At 46.2% G+C, this 12,979-nt stretch overlaps 1 protein-coding gene across 1 annotated transcript in view; it reads left to right on the plus strand.

The window, feature by feature from the left end:
* The first annotated feature begins 11,841 nt into the window (after positions 1-11,841).
* The window catches only part of PDE9A (phosphodiesterase 9A), a 48,930-nt gene continuing 47,792 nt past the window's right edge, over positions 11,842-12,979 (plus strand). The window contains exon 1 of the mRNA XM_008497217.2: positions 11,842-12,024. Within this exon, the coding sequence (XP_008495439.1) occupies positions 11,956-12,024 (69 nt within the window). The 5' untranslated portion in view covers positions 11,842-11,955. The remainder of the gene's footprint in view (positions 12,025-12,979) is intronic.

The raw sequence follows: 12,979 nt of genomic DNA on the forward strand, positions 1-12,979 counted from the left end.
GAAAACAAAGAGGAGGACAGTATCTGATGGTGCCTAATTAAAATGCCAGGTGTAATTGGAGTGGCTATAGAAATGTGAATGTGGGAAGGAGTCATTGTGAAAATGCAAAGCAGGCAGAGCATAGAGGACTGAATTGACTGGGAAACAAACAAGAGGTGAAAATCTGGTGTTGGGATTAAAAAAGAGGGAAAAGAGCCATCTTGCCCCAAAGCTCCTGTATGCTGAGCAGTGCTTGGAGTTGGGAACAGTGGGCACCAGGCTTGGTCTCAGGAGTGCGTGGGATACTCAAGGGAACAAATCCTGAGGGGAGAGGGCTGACAGGACTGTATGTGGAGCTGGTCAGCTGCTAGGTCCTTTCCCACCCGTTACTTAGGTGTAAAATAAAGAGATGGCTTTGGCCTGAACAACCCTCTGATTTTTCTGTTGCCAGATAGTTCATGTGAAGTTTGGTGCTTTTGGGGTCACATTTGTAATTTTCATTTTTTTTCTCTTCAGGAACAAGTTGGTTACTGTACTTGTAAGAACTGGTTGGTGGGGTTTGGGGTGATGTCCTATCTCAGTGCTCTAGTGACTGAGGGCTTCTGCAGGTCCCTGAGGAGCCATCACAGGACTTGCATCCAAAAGTGGTTAGCTGTTTTTTTTTTTTTTTGCATCCTCCTCTGTTCCTGAGATGGTAAATTGGATGAGCAGCTGGTGGAGAACCTGGAAAGGACTGAAATTTTGGATGTCCTTTCCAGGCAAAGTACAGGCCTGTCCCTGTGTAGCCCACTTTGAATTACTTCCATCCTCTTCAAGTTACTGTAGTTATTTGAATCTCTGCTTGCAGCTACAGATAAGTGCTGAAAAAATTAGTATCTTAGAGCCTGAATTACTCTGATATTTGCATTTATTTACTGTTATACCAATTGCATCTCCTGCTTCAATGACATTTATAGAGCATTTCTGAAAATACAAGAGAAATATTTGAGCTAAAACTTAGTTCTCATTTTTCCTGGCCTTGCATTTTTAGGGTTTCTCCCACTACTGAAGGGTGAAGATTTCATATTAATCAGAAAATGTTTTCTTCATGGCCTGCCGAGTTAATTTGTGTTTGTTTCACATCAGGATTCACAGAAGGGAAAACCTTGGTGGGGTTTTTTAACTTTTTCCAACTATGAACACTTTGGCAATCATACTCAGGCTGCAATGAAGGTGTAATCTTTAATGTAGGTGTAGTCTTTACTCCTAGGAGCTGATTGCCCATTAGCTGGTGGGGCTCAGGAGCAAGCATTGGGAGAATCCAAAACTTTACATAAAGTCCTTGCCATCTTGGGCACTGGGGTTTATTTAGTTTATCCGGTACCCAAATACTGGCTTAAATTTCTTGGCTTATTCAGAAACCTGCAGCAGCTCCTTGCTGTGAGGTCAGAACTCAAAGCAGCAGCCTGAGTTCATCTGCTAAATCATGAGGGATACAGATGCATTTATGTCTGTATTTATACACACACACACACCAATTGCAGCACAAATAGGGAACAAGTTGAAAAGGGCTGGATTTCATTGCCCAATAGATACTGGGAGTCTAGCTCAAAAGAGACATGGGGAAAAAAATGATTGATAGCTTCTGAGTTCTTCTCTTTTTTTTTGATACAAAAGGTAGTCAGCATAGGCAGGCCATTGCAGATGAGTGATACACAGGAAAAATTGTGGAAGGGGAGTGAGTTTCTTCCATATTTGCCAAACACAGCAATGTTCATTTCTGCTGCAGAGGGCAGAGTATTATATTTGAGTCTGAGTCACTCAGTTTTGCCACAGGCCACATGAGACTTCAGCTTAAGTATAGCAGGTTAGGAATCCATTATTAAGTCACTGTGATCACCTGGTAGGAAACAGCTGGATGTTGGGTGGTTCTGTGGCAGGTCTGGTTTTACACCAGGATACAATTCAGCCATCCCTGTTGTAAGTCTTTATAAATCTTCTTAACCCTTTGCTGCTGGCTGCAGCTTTCCAGTTACCTGAAAGTAAGAAAGCAAGTCAAAAAAAAAAAAAAAAACAAAAAAAAGGAAGAGGTCACAAAAATGTATCAAAAGAAAATTTTCTTTCCCAAATATATGAAAGAGCCAAACCATTGCCCCTGTACTCAGCCCTGTTGAGGCCACACCTCGAGTACTGTGTCCAGTTCTGAGTCCCTCAGTTTAGGAAGGATATCAAGGTCCTGGAGCAGGTCCAAAGGAGGGCAACTAAGCTGGTGAAGGGACTTAAGCAAATATCCTATGAAGAGAGGCTGAGGGAGCTGGGGGAGTTCAGCCTGGAGAAGAGGAGGCTCCGAGGAGACCTCATCACTCTCTACAACTACCTGAAAGGAGGGGGTAGCCAGGGGGGGGTTGGACTCTTTTCCCAGGCAACTCTCAGCAAGACAAGAGGGCATGGTCTTAAGTTGTGCCAGGGGAGGTTTAGGTTGGATATTAGAAAGAATTTCATTACGGAGAGGGTAATTGGAATGGGCTGCCCAGGGAAGTAGTGGATTCTCCATCCCTGGAGATGTTTAAAAAGAGACTGGATGTGGCACTCAGTGCCATGGTCTGGTAACTGCAGCGGTAGTGGATCAAGGGTTGGACTTGATCTCTGAGGTCCCTTCCAACTCAGTCGATTCTATGATTCTATGATTGTGCAGGGTCACCTGTGCTGGTGTGGCCATCACCCCACCCAAGTATCTGTACATTCAGCTCAGCACCAGCTTTTAACTTTCCCTTTGTCTGTGTTAGGGATTTGGAAGTAAGGAGGTTTGCAGCTTGTTTGGCACTGAGGGCAATCTGCCATCACAGCTGGTCTGGCTGTCTACTTGCAAAATGGTGTGGTTGCTGAAAGTGGAGAGAAAAAGCAAGAAACCTTCTGGTTTCCATGCTCTGATTTTCATACTGGCAGTTCTCAAAATAGAGGTCACCAACCCAGAAAGGCAGAACTAAGTTTACTGGCAAATTTGTCTGAAAATGTGTGTTTTAGGACTGATATCTGTTTTAGAACCATAGTAGACAGACTAACTTCTCATATGCTGTACTGCCAGGTAAATCACTCTAAACTTACTCCAGATAATAGCAAATAGTTTGTTCAGGAGGATGAAATCCTTCTGCAGTAGAACACCTAGAAATGGTGAATGGATTAAAACCTCAGAACATCTGAAGCAGAACTAACACATCTAGTTTTCAGAACCAGAACAGTTTTTGCATCACTGTCATTTGAAATGAGACCTCATGGTAGAAAGGTTACAGATGATGCAAGTCATAAAGCAGCAGGGAAATCAAAGCTCATGTGTTCACCTGCTTCAATTCCTTTAATAAAATAATGCATCTGTTGAAGCAGCATCTAAATGTCATTCCTGAGTGTCATCAGAAAGAAAATATTATTCCTAAGTGCAAACTTATTCCGATACAACATTATTTCCAGCCTTCCCAGGCCCATAAAAGCAGTCAAAATTAGTGATTAGCAGCTCCAGCACATTCACCTTATGCATCCCTGTAGACATCAGGAGCAGCCTTCCAAGTTGTTTTTGCTGTCTCAGTTTTTGAGCACAGTTGAAATTCCTCAGCATGTTCTGCTGAGAACATCAATCAACCTCATGATAAATTAATGGTCTTAATTTTGAAGCCAAAAAATGGATCACGCAAGCACTTGGGTGCTGCATGACTTTCCAGCATGTTTAGTATTCTGTGGCATGACTCTATTTTCAAGCAAGCTTGTCCAAGCAATTACTTTGTGAATTACAGTTCAATTCACCCAGAATTAAATCCCATATCATTTTGGAGTGAGCAGCCTTTGCTGGGCTCTGCCAGTCCAGGTATCTGGCTTGTCTGTGTCAGCTACTGCTCCCTGGGGGATGCAAGAGGCTGGGCCAGAACGCCAAGGGCAGGATGCTTTCACATAGTGATCCGTGGTGATGCATTTTGTATCTTGGGAAGACCCAGCCAAGCTGAAACCTCCTCACCTTTAGAATATGAAGCCGAGCTGGTTGCTCAAGTGATTATGTCAGAGGAAAAACAGAGCAGATGCACCCAGAGATCAGCAGCACTGGGGAGAAATGGACTCCAAAGGTGGAAGAGAGCCTGCAGTTCCTCTCAGGGAGTGGTGGGACCCTCCTGAGCTTACAGGAAGGTTAGATATCCTCATGGAGGACTCAGTGGAAGTTCCTACATGTAATATTCAGTGATGCAGAAGCAGCTTGTAATGGTTATGTTTTCCACATTGCAATATAATGTCATAGCATACTAGCAATATTTAATTCATGATAGCCACCACGTGTCCCGTGGCAAGGGGGTGGTGTTTGGGGGGGTGAAGCATGTTCATAAGGTATGCCAAACCTTAAAAGATTTATAGGTACACACCTGGACACGTATGTGTGCACAGACATGTGCACATAACCCAGACATGCCTCTGCCAGCTCCTCAGCAGCTGGCACAGCCCTTCAAATTAATTTCTGCTCTCTGTTGCTCACCCTGGGAACATTGGGTGCAGCCAGGCTGGAGGAAGGGGAGACAGATGCGTAGAAGACAAATAGACGGAAAGCAGCATTTTATTAAGAGAAACAAAGTGATGTGTTGCCTTTGGCCTTCTCCCTAGCAAGCACGAAGGTCAAGCACTTGAATGTTCCAAAGCAAGCAGATCTCGGCGTCTCTACAAGAATCCTGTTTTGTTGGGAAGTGTTTCTGGCTCTGGGGAGCCCCTTCAGCTGTGGTGAGCAAAGACACTAGGGCAGATTGTGGGGAGCAAAGCCCTGGTCAGAGGAGACAATAATCGAAGAGCAGCAGCAGAAACTAAACCCAAAGATTTAACAATGCAGTGGAAAGGTGTGGGATTGGCAGGAAGATGTGGGCAGAACATTGTGTTCTTTTTGGTGCAAGTTGCTGAGATTCTACTTTATTTATATGCATTTAGTTTGTATGTTCTTGAGCTCGGTTTCTTGTCCAAAATTGTGTTTGCTTCCTAGAGGGAGTTTTTAGAGAGGGGCTATAACAGTGTATTTTCATCAAACACTTGGGCAGAGAGAGAGATTCAAGGAGGGAACATTCAAGGAAGGAACTTTCACATCCAGTGCCCAGCAGCTGAAGGCAGGAGGACAAGGATTTAAAGAAAAAAATAATCCGGGTTCATCAAGTGAAATCAATTCAAAGAAGAAGAAAGAAGGACTAAAGGAGGAAGACTAGGAAGGAGAGGTGACTTCAGCTGTGTTGGAGTGGGATGGGAGAGGATTCAGCTACTGACAAAGCCCCTCTGGAAGAAGCTTCCCAACAAAAGCCAGTATCTGTCACACCAGGAGACCCTGGGTACAGCTGGGAGGGTTGTGGTAGTGGTCCCTGAGCTGCTCTTCTCAATGCTGAGGCTAAATATGTGCTGTAGATTTAGCCTTAACATAGTGACATTGAGTCCTTCCCTGTGCAGGACCTAGGAAAGGAAGGTTGAGCTTTTTTTATCCCTTGCAGTACCTCAGACTTGAATGTTCACATCTCAAAACCAATGTTACTGGTTTCAGGGTTTGCCTGAGGTCACCTCCAAGAAAAGGATGGTATAGAAGCGGAGGGAGGGTACAGGCTGAGACCCAGCACTGTGGTGGAAACTTGGGCTCTGCAGGACAAAACCCAGTGAAGGATAAAAGAAGGGCTAGAGAAAAATCTGTACAAAAAACCAACACCTAACTAGTTTTTGTGTGAGGCAATCCCTCCTCCCCATAAGCTACTTCCATTTAATTTTCTGTGATACTTCAGTGCTGCCCTTTCTCCCAACCATACCATTAATTTATATTTACAATTTTCTTCAGGAAATGGAGTCCTATTATTTAATGGAAATCTCAGTTCAATTTTGTTCCTTGGTGTGAAAATTTTCTGGCTACAAAGTTGTAGAGGAAATCTCACATCTGAACACTGACCTGAAAGATCACAGGGTGAACAGTCAGGTTCAGAATACAGGACACAAGCCAAAAGAAAAAGCACAAATATGTGATTTGAAAGCAGATGCTAATGGTTTCTCATCCAGCCTTTTGAGTTGCTTTGGCCATGACCTATGATTTTTAGAAACAGAGACAATGCTAATGGAGAGATGTGTGTTGGGTGGTTATCTTGGTAATACTTCTGGGGAAAAGCATCACTCAACTTGATGTGGCTTTGGAAACTGCAAGAATAGTTAAAGTTTCCCTGTTTCAGGCAGCCTTCGGTATTCTGGTGGAGCAGATGAGGCAGTCAGGCATTTTCAGTGCTACTTGAGTCCTTTTTCATCCTTTTTGCACAGGTTTGTAGCTCTGTTCTGGCCTCTCACTCTGAAAGATGGAACTCTTTAGTCTCTTTTGTTTAGGAAATGTACTTCTCCCCATTCACAGAAAAAGGACTGAATGCTCTCCACAAACAGAAAAAATATGAGAAAATATGTAGGCTATAGAAAAATGTTACACATCTTATTATTTAGACCTATAAAGCTCTGTATTTTTTAAAATGTTCATGTTAAAACCTTCATGTTAAAATTGAAGGTCTGCTGTTTTATGTGCTGCAACAAGCTATTCATAATCCCTTTCTGCTGACCTCCCAGGAATGCAGGTGTCTGGCTCTGACTTCCATAGCACACAGGTGTGATGCAGTTGAGGTCCACTCTCCCACATAAGGTCTGAATTTTGCCATGCTGAAAAGCAGTCCTGAGCAGGAAAACATTTAGTGGCTGTTCTTGCTGATGTGATGGTGGGTCAGTATTGCAAGGAGAGCGTGAGTACCAGCCTGCAGACTGGGAGGCACCCAGGGATGAGTCACAGAGGAAGCAGAGATTACCCCCTGCTCTGCCCACATCAGGTCTTTAACCCAGACACAAAAGTGCATGGACACCCCTGTCCCCCCAGGCCCCACATCTCCTGAACACATGGGACACATGATGCCAGGCTGGCACCAGTCTCACCAACCTTTCATTAATCTTCAGCTTGCCAAGACTTTAGGATGGTCTGCTTGTCAGAAAGATGGAAATAACTGATTTAGGGTGAGTCACTGAACAGCCCTGAGCTGCTCAGATGGCAGTCTCCCAAAACAGGCATCTGAAGTAACTTCACTCTCCTGCACCACATAAAATGCATCCCATTTGGGAACATGGGCTGCAGCCCTGCCTCAGGCTTTCCTGCCAAGAGCATGAGCCAATCTTGTGTGGTAGAGGGAACTGATTTTTCCACTTCTTGGCTATCATCCTTCTGAATGATCTAGTGGGTGACTCCAGACACAGTTAACTTTTTTTTTTTTTTTTTTTTCACATCAGGTCTTGAAATTTCCAGTTGTGTCTGCTAAGTTCTTCCATCGCCTTATGTAAACACATAAGGCTTTTATAGCTGGGCTTTCCCAGAAAGTCTGGACCAGGGACCTAGCACACTAACTGCATGTGTCATTAGCAGCTAATTAGGATCCATGTGTGAATGTATGTACTGCATGCTCCAAGTTGCATTCAGCGGTGCCCAGGGCACGATTGCAAGGCACTTGGGTGCTCTTGGCTCCACACTGATACTTCAAATGAAGGGCTAGGAAGAGATAGGTGGCTTGCTGAGACGGGAGGGGAGTGAGAAATGAAGAGGAGAGGTGAATAATGGAAAGCAGAGAGGGAACCAAGCCTGAAAATCAAGCAGAGAGGTTGCCATGGAAGAGAGTGCAGCCAAGGTGCTCTGTAGGAGCTGGCAGTACACCACACCGTGGCATAGGACATGGTGATGCCTGAGTTCCTGCTTGCTCTTGGCAGGGAGGAAGAGGCACCTGGGGAAGTGATGCAGAGCACTCTTAGCAAGATCAGGACATGGGGCTGTCTGTGCTACTGTTTTGAAGGGTCTGTGCCAAGGACCTGGTGCTGCAATGGAAAGAAACACTTGTGGCTGAGCTTCCTTCACATCCAGCAGGGAACAAGGAAAGGCAATTGGTGTGCACCACTGTGAGACTTTCAGGAAATCAAGCTGAGGACCTGCCAGGTATTGTGAGTGCTTTTGAAAAGAGATTACTGAAAAATTGCTAACACAGAGCTGGAGAAAGAAGGGGTTCTCCTCAATAGACAAAAAAAGAGGAAAGTTAGAATTGACAGATGCTGTAATGGACAGGTGCTTTCATGAGCTGGAAGGATCTGCCTGTGCCTTGAGACTACTCTTCTCTCAGCCAGTAGTGCACAGATGATCAAGTACTTGTGAGTTAACAGGGATTTCCATTTTCACTTTCCCCAAGATCTGAGCCTATCAACTGGTATGTGTCAGTGTTAAGACACAAGCAAGAACCTCTCTACCAGAATTTTAACAACTATTGTAAATAGAATAGAGGCAGTATTATCACCAAGGTGGCCAGCACTGATTAAAGAGCAAGCTTGGTTCCTGAGTGGGCTCTATATCTGCACATTGCTGCCCCAGACCAACCACAGCTCCCTTCCAGCCCACATTCCTGGGGATCTTGAAGATCACCACCCTGCACTGCCCTGGTTTGGATGAGCAGCTGCTTACAGCAGGTCTCAAGGGGCGCTTTGGTTTCCTGGGTCAAATTAGGTTTTAGAGGCTGGGGCTCATGGCTCTGTGGTGGGTGCCACCGTGTGATCAACAGTGACTTCAGGACTGGTGAAGTAAGCCCTGGAAACCTTGTCCCGTGGTTGTAAATAGGTGACATATAATAAGGAATTATTATATTTAATTTATATTTATTATATTATATATAATATTTATTATATTAAAGAATAAGGATTCTTTGGAGAAAGGAGGTTATTGCAAAAGGACATTGCCACCTTGAGATGTGTCTCATGGGCAGATCCTTGGAGGGACCATGCAGGCTGGCATTCTGCAGTGATGCCTCAATGGTTCACTACCCCAGTCCCTTCTGTGTAGGGGGACAGAGAGGACAGGAATGGTGTCACACCACCCCACACTAGGCCTGCATGGAGAGTGGCTTGGGCAATCCCTTTCATCCCTAAGGTTTATCACTCACCCTTTAAGCAGGGTTTTCAGCAGGGGGGGATCTCGGCCCACGTAAAGGCAGTGTGGATGTTTGGTGCCTCAGCAGAAGTGAATTTTACAAGTGCAAACTGTGTGTAATCTGAATATCATCCAGCTACACCTTGGAAACTGTAATAAAGCTGCCTCTGAACTGCATACGTGGAGCAGACACTGCAACCATGAGACAGAGGCACCTTTATTACTCCCTGGGAGCAGCTGCCATGGTAAGTGACACATGGCTGGGGCAACATCAGATTGTCAGACCAAAGGCTCACTCCCTGCAGCTCTCCAAAAGGCACATCTATTTCTAAGGTTTGGGGGGTATAAAGTGGGGTGTGTTGGCCCCAGTAAACAACTTAGCAGAACTGTAAAGCAGAGCTGTGCAATGCTTGATTTGCCCTCCTGCAGACTGGGGGATAACACCCCAGTGCTACCCTGAGCTGGACAAAATGCTCCTCTAAGGCAAATGATGGAGAGACACCATCTGGTGCTGTGTTGCCAGGATTTGGCCCAGCTGATGAACTGTTGAAAGGTTTGAAAAGATAGGATAATTCTTCCAAGTCATTTTTGTCCCACATATCACAGAGTATTATGAAATAAGGAGGTTTGGGAAGGATTAAACTTCCAAAGGAAGGCAGCGCACATCACAGAGCTGCACATCCTCTTTAAAGAATGCCACTTTTTGCCATCCTTCAGGAACAGGCCTGAGCTCTGCCTTAGGTTGCATCAAGCTTTTAACATAATTTCTGAGAGCTCAGCTTTTGTAGATTTACTTCTACGTGAAAAGTTCTTGAAAAGTGTTGTAGACAGCAATTGTATAGCAAAGCAATTTTTCCAACAAGCATTAATGGAACTAAAGGGGTGTGGGGTGTGTGATTGATCTTAACAATTTAAATACACAGGGAAAATAGATATGATGAAGAAGATGGGGAGGCAGGAACAGGATCATCCCCTGGTTTCTGGAGCCTGTCTTTTTGCTGGCTGGAGGAGCTGGTCACTTTATTAAATATAAGTCAAAAGGCAGCTGCTCACCAGTCTGACATTCTAACCATTAGGTGTCTCAATATCATCTCTTGGAGTGGATCTTCACGGAGGGAAGATCTCAGCCCCCCTCCTCTACAAGACCAAGTGCCCCTTGTACATTTCCCAGTGCTAGTGCTCTTGCTGCCTCTTCCTAAGTGGCTGCATTTTTGTTGTCATGGATGCCTTTCTCACATACCTGCAACTTGTCAAGGTCAATCAAGTCACATGAGAGTGAGCCATGGTAAAATGGGGTTAAAGCAATGCTTAGCAGAGCAGTGTATGATGAAACAATCATTTACAGAAGTCCTGACTGATGTACTGAAGTGGTGGGGTTGATGTGGGAGAGCTGCTGCAGTGGGAAAGCCTGTGTCTCAGAATACCATGGGGATAGCCTCCATGATAGGCTGCAATATAGCATTGGGGATAGGACGTAATATAGCCTGTGAGATAGCTCTCAGTGAGTGGCAAGTGCTTTCTCCTGGAAGATTCAAGTGTCTGTTCCAATCTGGCAAAGATTATGAAGCAGAGGTTTGCAGCTCCCAAGAGCCACCTTGCTGCTGGCTCTGAGGGATACCACTGACTTAGGTCTGAAAGGCCAGCCTGGCTCTGGCTCCTGGACTGCCTCCGGGACCTGCTCAGCCCCACCAGCAATTAGGAATCCTTTTGCACAGCAAAGGATTCCTGGCTGCCTTTTGCAGAGGGCAGCTGGGGCTGCACGTTATGCTATAGCCCTCAGGGCCACATCGGCCTCTCCTGCGGGTCACTGTAGTCTCACTCAAGTTGCAGCGAGGGGCTGCGGGTGTGCAGGGAAGGCAGCACCGACCCTACTGCCACAAGCTCAGCTTTCCCAGACAGCAGCACAAGAGGCTGGGAAACACTTTTGCAGCTCCTCCACCAGAAGCCTTAGGAAACACTGAGAATTAATGCTCACAGGACGGGCTGTTTCCAGCTGCTCTGCAGGCTTGCAGCCCATCAGTCAGACTCTCCCCTGCCTCCAAAACTCTCTCTCTTCCCTGACCCAGCATCACCCATCACTGCTGCTTCAGCTGCCCAGAGGCACAGGCACTGCAGCACATCACAGACACGCAGCAGATGGCATTTGGCATCCGCTCAGAGAATCGACCGGCAGATGATTTGCTCCCTCCCGGTTTTGGCTGTGCATTCCCATGGGAGATGCCTTTGCTGGGATGCTTCACATTCCCTTAAATAACAAATTCCTTCCTTCTGGGGGTGGCATGGATGGCGCTGTGCAAGTGTATGTACTTTCTTTGTCCTTCTGGAGCTTACAAGGGGAAAAAAGCTGCTGCTTTTTCTTTCCATCCTTGTAATGTTAATGGGGGGGGGCGGGGGGTGGAAATTAGGCTGCTGAGTTTGGGCTGAGATGGACCAAGCCCCAGTTGCCACAGGACCCTTCCAGCACAGAGTACATCTGGGAACCCATCACACCTTTTGCTGGCTATGGGCAACCCACCAGAAGGGTTGGCATGAATTAATAATAACTGTCCTCTTTCAGCATAAAGCCAAATTACAATTCCTACTACCTTGATGAAGGAGGAGTTTTCCCCTCCTCCCCAACCCCCTTGGGGGATAAACGCCCCTCGGTCCTGTGTGTAACAGGAGCTGGTCAGCCCCAGGGCCAGAGCAAGGAGTGCCTAGCAGCTCTCAGCCCTAAAGCCAGGAGGGTTGTTGCTATGGGAATTGAGGGGGCACATGCAGACAGCATCTGGAGACTCTGCCTTTCCTTGTCGGAGGCAGCTGGATTTGGAGAGAAGAAAAACTGAAGGAGGTTGCAGCGAGAGACAGAGGCACAGCAAAATGCATGCACGTTAGAGGAGGGACCTTCCCAGAGTAAGAGTACAGTGGAATACAGAGGAGCGGGGACACCAAACTGTCAGGCAGCGGTGGCTCAGCATCGTGGGATAAACCTCTTTTTCTGCTCTGTCTGACGCTGGGAAGAAGTCCGGTGAAAGCCCAGCTGCAGCAAGATGGGATCAGCTTCCTCAACTTACCGACCCAAGTGTATTTATTTGGATATCGATGGAAGAATTCAAAAGGTACTTTTGCTTTTTTTTTCTCGAAGTCGCCTCTCCGGAGGCAGCAGCCGCTGTGGGCTGTGTTTGCGGCACACCCCGTTCCTGTAACGCGAGTTAGACCCGTGTTTGCATTCAGCTCTCTTCAAATCTCTCTTTAAAGGGAACGGAGCTGGGAGGAAGGGGGGGTGGGGGGGAATCTTGAGCGGCTTCTGCTTTGTACACGGATGTTTATTTAAAGGGGAAGGGGAGCCTGGCAGCAGGGGAGGGATGGGCGCTGCCGGCGTGGGGATGATCCTTGGCTGAGCAGCCGTGCGGGCTTCCTCTCTCCCAGAGTGGCTTCGAGACGTGTTTACAAAGTTTTGCCTCTAGAGAGGTTTTTCACCCAAGCAGTGGGAGCTGGAAAGTACGACATGCTGATTTATTTGGAGATTTCCTTGCTGGGGGCGGTGGTGGGGTTTCAATGAGCATTTTCCTACCACCATGCTGAGTGTCAGGCAGGTGCCCGGCTGTTGTGCCTCGCCGGGGGGCTGCAGGGTCCCCGCCACCTTTGCCAGGTTGTTTGGAAATGGTGATAAACGCTAATTAAAACTTATACTCCTATGAGCCTGCCTTGTTCGCTTAACCACGGTTCACAGCACGGGGAAAAATGTATTCTGGTTAAAAGGGAGAGCTCGCAGGCTGTCGAGCTGACAGTCGATCGCTGCTTCTAAGGAGAAACAGTGCCACTACATTTTTGCAAGTTGTCTTTTTTTTTTTTTTTTTTTTTTTTTTTTTTTTTTTTTTTTTTTTGTCAGCAATTTTTTGGCCACAAACCAAGTGGGGGTTTTTTGTAACAGAGCAAAAAGTGGCTGTGAGGCTCAAGAGCAAGTAAACTTTGACTCTCACAATTCAAATATTTCCTGCCTTCCTGCTCTAAATTTTCATTTCATCCAGCCTCGCCTTTTTTCAAAACGGACAGCGGCAGATACCTTTTCCC

This window comes from Calypte anna, chromosome 1 (genome assembly GCF_003957555.1).
Source record: "Calypte anna isolate BGI_N300 chromosome 1, bCalAnn1_v1.p, whole genome shotgun sequence".
Classification (NCBI taxonomy): Eukaryota; Metazoa; Chordata; class Aves; order Apodiformes; family Trochilidae; genus Calypte; species Calypte anna.